The sequence below is a fragment of the Amphiura filiformis genome, chromosome 12 (genome assembly GCF_039555335.1).
Source record: "Amphiura filiformis chromosome 12, Afil_fr2py, whole genome shotgun sequence".
Classification (NCBI taxonomy): Eukaryota; Metazoa; Echinodermata; class Ophiuroidea; order Amphilepidida; family Amphiuridae; genus Amphiura; species Amphiura filiformis.
Window position 1 is genome coordinate 4296251 of NC_092639.1, and position 13949 is coordinate 4310199.

Genomic DNA, 13949 nt, shown 5'->3' on the forward strand with positions numbered 1-13949 from the left:
GGAGATAGAGTGTTAAGTCACGTGTCTTTATTAGCTTTTATTGAGGAGCAACCTTTGACACTTATTTTCATACAACATAACCTGTTTTTACGCATGATGTTTTTATAGTGCGATGTTGCTGTGTAAATGGAACACAAATTAAGACCTGAGCGCAAGAAGACCGTAAGTCCCCTTGGCCCTCAACATGTATACACTAAAGTTACGAATAGTTTCTTAGGGTTTTATAATGTTTAATACATGTTCCAGGGTGAAAACATCATGAAAGGTTGTGAAAGATTTGTTTTGGCCCCTGAACATGTATAAAACATTACCAAACTATACGAACTACTATACGCAACTTTAGTGTATACATGTTGAGGGCCCGAGTGGACTTACCATGCTTACGGTCTTCTTGCGCTCACTCAGGTCTTCAATTGGTAAAGGTAATGAAGGTAATAAGTTGGAAATATTCTTTATTAACTGTTTGTAACTATGGAAAGTTACTTTGACCGCAAAAATCTTTTTACTTGAACCACGCAATCCCATAAATCTAACTACTGCTGTTACTAAGACAATCACCTCTATTTTTAGCATCAATATTTTGGAAACTTCATTCGCCCACTTGCCCAACAAATCAGAAATAGAAGGCGTCGCAGAACATTGGCCTCTGAGAATGATGCTGATAAGTGTAGGAAAACTTTCAACCAATAACCGGATATGTCACCCAATACATTTACAAGGTGTCCCATACAAATTGAGTAAGCAGTGGTAATTGATTTATATTCTTGACAATTGTTTAATATGAATACTCCACGAGGTACATATTCTTGTTTAGCTTCTAGTAGTGTTGTGCGTATAAAATAAGCAACCTGGTATTGAAAATACTTGCTTCCAGTTAGCATATGCAGGGCTTCAAGGGGGAGGTAAACCTCTATCGTGGCGCCAACCCGTCATCACTACCTAATAAATAACCCAGTAAACACAAAACGTTTTCGGAACATTTTCAAAATGGCGCGCAAAGGTTGTCTCAGGTTATATCAAGGTTATAAAAGGTGTTCGTAGCCTCAGATGCTTTGTCTCAGACCAATCGCGATTTCATATCAACCGGAAGCTAATAAGAGAAAGAAACGAAATGATTCTAGTACTGAATGTTATTACACATTTGCAATAGAGTAATCAGGAGCAATTTCAATATAAATGGTTACCCCACGGTTACCCCACATCGTACAGTTTCACATTTGACCAGGGATATTTTAAGGATTTTGGAATGAGACATATACGGTCCACAACTTATAATTTCCCCCTAATACTTTTTAGAATAAGTCAATTTACGAAATGTAAAAATTAAAAAAGATATAGCCCCATTGGTTTTACATTATGTGTACCAATTTATATCTTCACACATCATTGGGTTCAGCCACAATGGTTAATTGTTTAAGAAAAGAGGCCGTTTCAAAAGTTGCACCTGAGTCCATAGCAGTCAGGTTTTCTTTAACAAACACATGAATAGACTTGGCCTATTGCATTGTTTGAGAGTTGACTCCTATAGACTTAGATGCAACTTTTAACACTTTTAAAAACGGTGTTTTTTATATAATCAACCATTGTGACTGAACGCAATGACGTGTGACGCTATAATTTGGTCCATGTGTAAAACAAACACGGCTACATTGTACCATATCTTTTTACACGTTTGCATTTCATCAAATATTTCTCGATTTATTTTAAAAAGTATTTAGGGGGGAACTTATAAGTTGTGGACCCTATATAATAGTACCTGAACTCCTGCTTATTTTGAAGCCTACTATGCTGCTTACTAATACGAAGCATCGCCTTCATTTAACATTACCCTCCATAAGTAGCGTAACTGTGTGATGCACTCTGAGCAGAGATTTGTGGAACACTCTGTAGTATATGGAAGATATAGGCACTATTGCACTGCCTCTTCCAAAACGGGTGCTATACGAACTTATCTAGCTACTAACACTAACTTGTACTTGGATTTGGTGGTCCTAGGACTTCCACCCGGGACTTCCACCACGTGGCACGTGCCCTTGATCTGCACTTTTCAACCGGGATTGGTATAAATTCCACTTATCTATCAAAATTAACACTTACAATATAATACTTGCTACTAGTCTACTTCGAGAGATGAGTCTACTTCGAGACATATTACGTTTGGTCCATTAATGTAACAGACTTACGCCAGTACATACATATACTCAGCTATTACGTGGAATAATACTTGTACCTATTACTCATGTGATTTTACTTGGTGATGTTCTGTTAATTCGATAATATCCGTTATAATGAAGATTGGATATAGGTGCTTACTGTCTAAATGCTTACTGACTATGTACTGGGTTATCCTAGTGATATGTGGATTATCATGTTGTGGTCAGGGCGCTGAAATTGGAGGTAAGTAAATGGTAGTTAACATCCTTGGGCAATCAAAAAAGGAACACATTCAATTTTCAATGTAATAACAAGATGTTTGAATGGCCATTGTAGTTATAATATTCCTACTTTTTTTATTCCGCTAGTGGAAAGTCCTGTAGAAATGATTTTATAGGTAATCGTAGCAAAACAAATCGACGAGGTATCGTTGCTTTTTTTTTACATCGCAACCTAAGTCCATTAACATCCAAAAGACGACCCATTATGAAATGAATATTACTAGGCCTACTGGTTATTATCTACCCTACACAAAAATGTCATCAATAAAATATAAAATATAACTGTTTTGCTTTCAATAAGTCAAAATAGATATATTAATAACAATGAACAGTATTTAGTTCAGTTGCTTTTTTCGATGATAAAGCTTATTTTATAATCGGCTAATGAAATGGCGGAGCCTGGTGCTTTCCTTCAAAAAAGGCTATCCAACGTTGAAAAATCATTTTGGACCATTTCTCAGTTTTTGGTATCTGTGGGAGCCTTAAACTCCTTAAATTTACCGCATTCACTTCCACGGATAACTTAACCTCGAGATCTTTTTCCTGTGGCTAGGTACTTTGTTGATCAATGTCGTTAATATAATGTTACTGGGTTGTTGTTTTGTTTGTTTGTTTTCTGTTGGCGTCGTGTCATCGTTATATTTGCAGACGTGCTGCTGTTGCCGTTGCTGCTTTAATACATAATTATAACGTATCTGCACATGTGAAATTCTCGTAACCATTGCAAACTGCGCTTGGTGTAATTCTGGTACTACAGGGTTCAAAAGAAATAACCCCCCCCCCTAAAATTACAAAATATGTCTTTGCATAACTTGACATACATTTGGTTGATTTGAAAAATTTAAAAACCTGTGAATAGAAGAATCTTTTTGCTACCCTCCCAGTTTTCTTCTTTTTGAAAATCATGTTTTGTTGGTCAAAAATTATCACATTTTTCAAAAATGATGCTTTCAGAAAAAGTTGCACTTTTCAACTTCCTATACATGTAATGTACAAAAACGTTCTCGATATCAACGTGATCACTGATCAATGTAAATTGTTAGTTAATTTGTCTTAAATTTTATGTATTCGATTAACTCAGTCACCCATGCAATCATCTTTCAGTATAAAACAATGATTCATTGACATGAATTTTGACATGAATGGGATTTTTAGTCGGTGTTTCAAAAATGGTAAAATCACTATGGGAGTAAAGATAAGGTTTGCAGTGTGATGCTTATTTCTTTCGCTGGCTAGAAGAGATGAAAAATTTACTTGCAAATTGCAGACTGAAACAGTTGCAAAGATCTATCGCAACGGCTCTCTTGAATAAAGACGTACATGGCAAAGAAGAAATGGCCAACAAAGATTGGAGGTTGGATGTCAGCATTCAGCCAATTAACTGCATGCATCCAATCTCTTGTGGCCACGTCATGAGTGTTACACCTTTATCCAAGAAAGCCATCATTTTAAATCAAAATGCAAGATGCTTCAACTGACCCAATACAGGTAAATGTTCACCCTTTTGGTCAAATTTATGCGTGGAGAGCTCATTTCTCCTTCCTAGTGATTTTATCATTTTGAAACAAAAACTTCAAAGAAAATCTCATTTTACGCCGAAATTAAGTTCAACAAATCTTTGTTTTGCACTAAATGATGGTCGCATGGGTGCCTGAAGGATCAGAGACAGAAAGGTGAAGGAAAAAACCAAGAATAAAATCAACCTTAACATTAATATCGATAACGTTTTGTACATAATGTGGTAAAGTGCAACTTTTTCTGAAAGCATCATTTTTGAAAAATGTGATTATTTTTGACCACAAATATTGTTTTTGCAAATGAAACAACGTTGGGAGGGTTGAAAAGCGATTCCTCTATTCACTAGTTTTTAAATTTTTCAAATCAACAAAATAAATGTCAAGTTATGCAAAGAAATGTTTTGTAATTTTAAGGGGGAGTTATTTCTTTTGAGCCCTGTAGTTAAGCAATTACAGATAAGAGCCGGCCAAAAATGCCACATATAATTATAACAGCACTGCAATTGCACTATAACACAACTTAAATGTCTACCTAAAAGCACAATGTTGAAGGCTATATATTTGGAAAGAACACGCTTTTTCATCAAACATCGAGAACTGATGAGTAACAATTAGGCTTATTGTTAATTTAAGGGGGTACTACACCCCTGTCCAATTTTGTGCCTATTTTTGTATTTTTCTCAAAATTTATAGCACATTGGTGACAAGTAAGATATGCATATTATAGAGGCAAGGACTACAACTTCTGTACTGACTGAAAATACAGCAACTCAAAGCAAGAAGTTATTGATTTATTGATCAAATATTGGGTTTCCCTCATTTTTGACTGTAACTCCACAACTGTTGTCTGTGCTGAAATAAAATTTCCAGTGCAGTAGTTGTAGTCCTTGCCCCTATAATATACATATCTTACTTGTCCCCAATGCGCTATAATTTTGAGAAAAATGCAAAAATGGGTACAAAATTGGGCAGGAGTGTAGTACCCCCTTAACTTAAAGTAAAGAGACAGGGTGTATGGCATTGCATGGTAATACTCTTGTACCATATACCTCCAATCAATTTGTGGTCAAAAAAGTGCAGAATAGGTTAGATATGAAAATTGGCAGTTCTTGGACAATTAGGCCTATAGGATATCTAGTGATTTCATGTTGCTTGTAAACAAAAAAAGCTCTTTTTCTAGATTTCTCAAATGCATTAAAATTGCTCCCAGAATGACATGCGCGGGTCCTACAGAAATTTTTTTTTTAGTCTGATGTCAAACATACAGGTATTAGGCGGATTTATTGAACATGTTGAAATGTCCGGTACATTCGGTAACAAAATCAGGCACTAATAAGATGATCTCTTATCACACTTCATTCATCAACAGATAGGGATCGTGTATTTGCTATTAAATTACCTAAGAAAGAGGGAAGCGACTGGTTATATGACTGAGGCAGTATAAGGATTGTCAAATGTTTGACATCCTTATTCATATTCTGGAGACATTGGGTTATTCCAGTTGAAAGCCACACACCCTCTATGGAAGATATGACCTTAATCTCTTACATAGGGGGTGTAGATTTTGAATGGAGTCACCCGTTCAGATTACCCTATTTGAAATTCACACTCTGTGTGGAACATTAAAATATCTTCCATAGGGGTGAACGTATTTCGACAGGAATAGCCCATTCAAGATAACAGTAAACACATTGCCAAATATTCTTGTTTACGCCCTGATTCCCATTTGAGAAATCCATTCCGACTGATCAGAAACATATAACTATGATAGGTCTTGGCACAGCTGACTTCCTGAAGGGGAGGATGACGAAAGAAATGAACAAAGTGAACTTTAAGAAAACTTGGCAAGGAGAATGAAGTCAATTATTTAGAGTTAAGCATGGTAAACACCACAGAACAAAACGGATGGTGAACTTCCCCGGACTAGTCTTAAGCAGGTTCATTTTAAACTTAAACATGTTATACATGTTAGAACAGGGTTTGAACCTTTGATGAATCGCCAATTTATTCTAAATCAATCGAGTCCTATCAACGTACACAGTTTTACTTTCAAACAATTATATATTTATGAAGAATAACATTCCTTTGTGTAATCTTAAAGCGTTATCTTGCAATTTTTGTGATGCATAATTATATATTAAGCGTAGATATCTAACATTTATCTGCACAAATAATTGCGCTAACTTGAAAGTTCCCTGGAAAGGAACTAGCTACCTATATTGTCACGGGTTAATCGAGCTGATCCTGGTTGCGATGGTTATATGGGTAGACTAGGAGACTGCGCCTATATTGAGCTGCGTCCACGAATGGTGTATAATGGTTTATAAGGTATATCTTATGCCCTAGTGGTCAGCGAAAATCTGTATTAAAGTGAGCAGAGGCTTGTAGTCTATTTAGTGATCCCAGCGAAAGTGTTAAAAAAATAAGATTGTTTATAATTTGCTTAAAAGTGAAGGATAAGCCATTCGAATTGTCATTTGGTATTTTTGAAAGGACAAAGTTGGCAAAAAGAAAACAGCAGTATTGACGAAGTTAAAGCCCCATTCAAATATATGTAGCTAATGTATATACTGTCAGTATATAAATTAATACAGGTTCATGTAAAAGCATTATTTTGTCTTAAATACATGTCTTTCGGCTGAACCACTAGCAGGCTATTTTTATGATCTTCCGGATGAGCAAATCACTGAATTGTCCTTTAATCCACTTGATTTAGACCAAAGTGAGAAAAGTATAATACCTAAGCTTCGTTTGTCACGTCACGTACGACGAGACATTTTCTTGGCTCTTGCAGACACTGATATTATTTTAAAATTAGAAACCTAATGACTTTTGGCCATTTTCCATATTACATAGCATACGCTTCATCTGACTTATTCTCAAAGGAAAAGGGAATAATATTGTATGGTCGGGCGTAGTCTATCAACAGCAGTGTGTTATAATGTCTATGTATATTGCACTGTTGTCAGGATTACTCAGAAACTTACTAACTTTTCTTATCCATTCTGTTTACTTCCTGAAATCTGAAAACAGGTTGCAAATTGAAATGATAATATTTAATTTCCCAATGTCCAAATCTGATTCATATGGGACACAGTAAACAAGTATGGAAAGTGTGTTACAAGTATTTGCTGTCAATGGTTGGTACTTATATACTTTGAATCCTCGTAAGTTCGGCAGTGACGCTGATCACAGTATCGAACCGCGCGCGTAAAGTTAATCGCAGAAAGCGAACACGATTGACGTCACTAAAAGGTGAATCAAAGATTTGGCTGACACATCTAAAGGCAACATAAGAATTATTGCCTAGTTCTGACAAGTGATATCTCAAATGAAAGTTGATCAATTCTCTTTAACATGAAAGCATTTATATATAACGTCTCCAAAACGGGCTAACCAACCGTGTGCTTCTTTCCTCCCCGATTTCACCTGCCCTTATGCCCCTAGGATCGAGTATGAAGAGCTTATTTCCAAACCGTGTTTAGTCCACAACCCCTTGTGTCTCATTTACTTCTGTGATACAGTCACACAGTTACTTTGACAAATTTGACATTAGCACCATGAGTTGTACCATCAACAAGCCATTATTTACCATAACAATGCTGCATAACAATATATTGGGAAACAAAGGCCTCACACAGTATTGTTACTGTGCGTCCATCCATTGTTTGTTTTGTAATGTGCATCCAACTGAAATTATAGCATCACACTCTATTGCAATATCGCACAGGTAAATCAGAATCATGGGTTTGTGGACTTAACACGGTTTGGAAATAAGCTCTTCATATATCGAGGTTAAGATTTCCATGCGCAAGTAGAAGTACAATAATACGGTACAATAATAATTTCAGACCAGTTTAAAAATTGAAGTAGGCCAATTGCTCAACTTTTGGCATCTAAGGGAGCCTATAACTTACTACCGCATTCACTTCCACGGATATCAAACTTACCCTAGAGATTTTTTTTTTCTGTGGGTAGGCTGTTATATTTAGTTGATCAATTTTGATATCATATTACTGGGTTGTTGTTTTGTTTGCTTGTTTTCCGTTATCGTCGCGTCGTCGTTATATTTGTTGACGTCGCTGTTGTTGTTCCTATTACTGCTTACATTATTATAACGTATCCGTGCATCTGAAATTCTCGTAACCATTACAAGCTGCGCTTGGTGTAATTTTGGTACCAGTTTGCTCTAAGCAATTACAGATTAGAGCCAGCCAAAAATGCAACATGCAATAATTATTATTACAACACTGCAATTGCTACATAACACAACTTTAATTTATACCTAAGTTCAACTTTCTATATAATTATTTGGAACTGACGAGTACCAATCAGGCTTATTGCTGTTTTTGTTAAATTAAAGAGACAGGATGTATGATAACACTCTTGTTATTATACTTCCAATCAATTTATGGTCAAATCAGTGCAGAGTATATAGGTTAGATTGAGAGTTCTAGGAAAATTATAGGATATTTAGGACAAGTTATATCTCAAATGAAAGCTGATAAATTCTCTTTAACATGAAAGCATTATACAAACGTTTCAAATTTGATTTTTCTTTAAGTCCACCTTTTGATGTGAATTTTGTATTCACATTTGTACATTAATATTACTAAATGTGACACCGTCAAACAAAATGAGTTTGATGACGAAAATATTGTGAACAGAAAACCTCTGAAAATCTCTTGAACCTATGGAGTGAAATGCAACTTTACCATTGAACAAATTTTAATCTTTACAAAGAGCAGCCAGCGTACCAAAACGTTGAAAAAAACCCCACTGCATCTGTCCGGATTCGAACACTGGAGAAGAGCGGAAGATTTTAAATGCTTAAAATTTTCTGCTCTTCTCATACTGCAGTTACTGTTCATTTTCCTATACACAATACACAGTGCTCTCACCATTGACGTGTGACCTCTACAAACAGTGTATGTTAGAGGTATAGGACATTGCCTAGTTAACGTCACTGTGTGAAAAATAACCGGCCAAGTTTGTTTGTACTCTTTGAAATTCTAGAAAATATAGTTTTGTAACATGTCCTAAATTTGTAGCTAATTTAGATGTTTGGATATATTTGCACTTTGGTGTTTTAGTAAGGAAGGGCACGGCATGGCCTGCGAAATTCCCTGTATAAATCGAATGCAACTTTTAGTGACTATCACTCACTTGTGGTCCGCTCTCTTCCGAAGGGCATTAAAGCTAAACCACTTGACGGATATTTTTTGTACTTGCTGTCAATCAAGAATAATGTATACATTACATATAGGCTAAGAACTGAGTAGATGAGGCATCTGCAAATGTTCGTACCTCCCTGATATGTAAATGACAAATAACAGCAAAAACATCTCCCATATCTGTCCATAACTTTGGTCAGTGGAGCGAATCAGGGGATTTCAAGTGGGTGATTATTGATTGGCAAGTGCCATATTTGGGCATAAGTGCAGTTCACCATTCAATGTGGAGGATGGGCTAGACTTTATCGATTTATTTTGCTGGAGTAATTTCCTATTAACCAGGTTTAAGTACTACAAAGGTCGAATCATGTTTGCTGTGCAGCATAACTGCACTATGTCCAGTGTGCCTCTGTGGCTCAATTGGCAGAGCGTTGTGCTAGTAATACGAAGTTCGCCGGTTTTCAAAACGTTTATGTGCGCTGGCTGCTCTGGGTTAAAGATTAAAATGCGTTCATCCTATCAACCCAGAGAACTAAGTATATAATTTTCAACTTAACCATTGGTTACATTGACAAACGCTGTCTTTCAGCGCGAACTATATGGGTTCTTCTTGACGATCAAAATGCTCAGACTATCACTTAATCTGCGTCCTTATTAATAAAATGCTCAGACTGTAATTAATCAAAATGTGTATTTATCTTCCTTTTTTTTATCGCAGATGTCCGCTTGGCAGATGGTCACAGACCTAATATAGGCCGTGTTGAAATCTACCTGGGAGACCGTGGATGGTTTACAACTTGTGATCCGACCTGGGACATCCACGATGCCATTGTGGTCTGCAGACAATTGGGTTTCCCAGGAGCAGCTTTCGCAAGAGTGGCCACTTACAGAGCTATTGGAGTTCCACTAGCTAGGAGTGTCAAATGCACAGGATGTAAGTGGTGTAAAGACGTTATAATGAAAGACAGAGGACAGTTAAGACTAAGTCGCGTCTGACGTCAGGGCAAAGGGGCGCCGTGATTGGTTGTCGACCTGCGCAGTACGGCATTTTCTGTCTAGTTGTCAGAATGTTAGACGCGAGCTAGTCTTTTTATCTCTGTCTTTAATTATACAGAGTGTCTCTGAACTGTACTGTCAGAAACATTAATTTTTGAGTATTTTAATGCCACAATGAAACAGAACTGAATGATGTATTGCGTGATAAATGGTTTTTTTTTTATTTTAAAAATTGACTCCGTTCTGTATTATAACAATTTGAAAAAGTACACCTAATTTTTAATCCATTGTGCATTGAACCATTCATGCCTAGTACCTCTGAATACCAAGCTCATTTACTGCATTGAATCCGTGGACAAGATTAAAATGAAATGTCATTATAAAAGTCTTATATTTCAAGGAAGAAACGGTCAAAATTGCATGAATTATTCAATCTTGTTTGGTTTTGGAATTTAAATACTGAAAAAAATCGACAGTACATGCAGTTCTTTCAGGGACACTCTGTTTGAGTGTTGAAGGGAAGTACTGAACTGGCTAAACTTGCTATAACTTTTCAAGGTCTTCAAGGTGTGAAATGACTTCAGAAATAATGGTTTTATGGGTGATTTCTGGTGCGCTAGGCTAATCCTACCCCTTTATTCTCCTGTTGTTTGTCTGCCATGTTTAATGTTTTATGTTTTAATATATATTCGGACAAGTTTTGTGACATAATTACATGTAATAAAGCAAATCACGTTGGCATACACACTATACACAAGTTAGCAACATTCACGCTGGATCTTTGAATGAGACCAGACTACGAAGACCATTACAGCAGCCTCTGGCAGCGATCCAGATAGGCCAGCTATGTTTTAGTTAGTCATACAATATTATTCAAAACAGGATAGAGTGGAGTTGACTCTCTAACACCAAAGGATTTTATTTCCTCTACCTTCCATTCAAATTCTCGCACTGCGATTTGTCCAAAACGCGTCACATAATGTTAACCCGGCTGCACATTATTCAGAATCGCGGTCTCTTATTTGTTAAAATACATCACGTCATAGCCCTTAATCCTGTAATAATGTGTCAAGCATCGTTACACATTCTATGCATAGTATTACGCTTGGTATGCGTACAATATTTCGCGCGATTCGCGCTGTCACTTACGCTGTGGCTACGCGTACGCCCCTTACCTTGATGTAAATAAATTTAGAAAAAAGTTTCTTGAAATCGCAGTAATTTTGGGGTTAAAAATAGAAATAAAAGTTTGCTCCCTTACACCCAAATAATTGTATCATCGGCAGTAAAAGTATAAATAATGGGGTTCGGCTGGGTCTCTCCCCAGTGTTGCGTTTTTACTGCCTCGGACACATTATTTGGGCGTAAATGATTCGACATTAGGCCTACCCTTGATTTCCGATATTATATACCCTGATTGCGTCTGAACGCAGTAGTGTACATTCTACGCAGAATATTACGCGAGCTTAGGTGTACAATTTTTCCCCAATAGTTGCTGTCACCATAGAATTAGAGGCTGTCAATTATATTATTCCTTATAACTACACTGTATGCATTATCTAGAATTATTTTTGAAAATGTGTTGATTACGGGTATGGAGACATCAAAGAATATCCGCTTCCCCCTTCGAATCTGACTTATAGGGGTTTAAGGGTGCGCGCTGATCCAGTGGTCTAATATGCAAAAATATATTTCTGCATATACCCCTGGTGTCTCCCGGGTAAAGGTCTGATATGAATCAAATAAAGAGTTGACACTAAGGCCGTTTATAGTTCAACCATAAGTTCATGGTACAGGATACCGGAAGAGATAACGTGTTATTGTTTTGTACTATTGTTCCTACAATATCTGGAACATGTCAACATTTAATATTTGTATAGATGTAAAGAATAACCAATAAGCTATTTGATGTGTTTTAGCAAGTAATGTGTATTTTTACCATGTATCCCCTAGAAAGTTTGCCACAATTTGTTACGGGACCCCACATTTGCTTGTTTTTCCCGCAAATTCGCATAAACACGCAGATATTTTTGCCTGTTGTTTTGATTGACTCAGTCTTTGACCGAAACGGGTCCTATAAAATACTGAATTTTATAGTTCATTTATTCAATTTCAATTTTCATGGTTGGTTTGTTGTTTCTATGACAGTTTTGTGAGCAAGTGCAATATAGGGAAGTGGTTTTAGGGGGATACCACTGAGTCAGTAGCGTAGCCAGCGGGGGGGGCAGGGGGGGCAGAGTGCCCCCCCCCTGACAAAAAATGAAAGAAAAAGTGCCCCTCTGACAAAAAATGAAAGAGAAAATCAGGAGGGCAGAGGAAAAGAAAAAGGGCAAGGAGCCCCTTTTCTAGCAAAATTCAGGGCCAAAATAGTGTAAAATACAAAAAATTTCCGCGCTACGGGCGCACATTATAACAATAAAGCCCTTTTTTAGCCGGATAATGGGCGAAAATAGTGTAAAATACCATTTTTTCGCGCTACGCGCGCACATCATCCCAATAAGGCCCTTTTCGGGAAGCTCGAAGACATACAGTCTCTATGTATTGTATGATGCAACTGCAATTTTTTCGTCTGTGCCCCAAAAAATTTATTTTGCCCCCATGACCAAGAAAGCTGGCTACGCCCCTGCACTGAGTGCACAGAGTATTGTTTAATCAGATGTTTTAAATGCGATTCTGAGAAACACATCTATTAAAGTTTATTTTCACCCATATAGTTAAAGTTGTTTACTTCAATGTGGAGCGCGTACGCGTAAGTGACAGCGGCTATCGCGGAAATATTGTACAAGCGTCATTCTATGCGTATGTGTAACGGTGTTCGACTCATTATTGCAGATAAATGGCTCTCACGTGATGTATTTTAAAAAACCAAGTGCGCGATTTTGAATAATAGAATACCGACCCATTGGGGTTTTTTAAAGTTGTTCAGTTGAATTTGCCATGTCATAAAACATATAACAAGACACCAGAATCATGGACATTTGACAATTTTAACTGTTTTTGTAAAAATGCACCTAGCCGAAAGTGCGTTGACCTTTGTCACGTTTTTAACCATAGCTCTGTAACCAAAGGTCGCAGATGGGACAAACTATACCTTTTTGGATTCCTTATGACCAGGGGAGTAATTTGGTATACTTTTTAAAAACAAAAATTGGGATATTTGATAATTTTGACCACTGTTTGACCTTAATTGACCCCTACCAAAAATGCATGACACTTTGAAGAGGGCAGTCTAAGCCAAATTTGTTCAATACCCTTCAGGCATGCCAAAATACTTTCAAACCTTTGTTCTAAGGTCCTGGTCCTCTTCTATGATAAATCTGATGCCTGGAATGAAGGCAATGTTTTGACTTGACTTGAATGAAACAGCGATTTTCTGGTCGATCCTTCATGTAATTATTTCGTGTAAGCTAATCCTAACTCTAACCCTAATCCTAACCCAAAGCCTGATCCTAATCATAACCCTAACCTTAACCCTAATCCTAACCCTAATCCTAACCCTAAACTAACCCTAAACCTAACCCTAATTTCGTGTAAAATTACATGAAGGAATAATCGATTTTCTTTACTTTACCTCATTTGTTCAAAAGAGGACACGATCTGAACAATATTTAGGAAAACATTAAAATCTAATTTTAATGCAAATCGCATTACAGCATATTACACTGAGACCTATGATCACCGATAATATTAAGGGTTAATTACTGCTGATATCCGCTACCCTTAATGAAATGGCGATTGAATAATAAATTTTATTATCCCCGTCCCTATAAGGCAGACTTTACAAATACAGGAAGTAGCGCATATGAAAGCACTCTTTCTGTCATGTC

The 13949-nt window shown here is 36.8% G+C and overlaps 1 protein-coding gene across 2 annotated transcripts in view; it reads left to right on the forward strand.

Annotated features, from left to right (window-relative positions):
- Positions 1-1923: 1923 nt before the first annotated feature.
- Positions 1924-13949, forward strand: part of LOC140165680 (uncharacterized) — a 43717-nt gene continuing 31691 nt past the window's right edge. For both annotated transcript variants that reach the window (XM_072188984.1, XM_072188985.1), the window contains exons 1-2: positions 1924-2397; positions 9845-10060. In XM_072188984.1, coding sequence (XP_072045085.1) covers positions 2289-2397; positions 9845-10060 — 325 coding nt within the window. In that variant the 5' untranslated portion in view covers positions 1924-2288. The remainder of the gene's footprint in view (positions 2398-9844; positions 10061-13949) is intronic.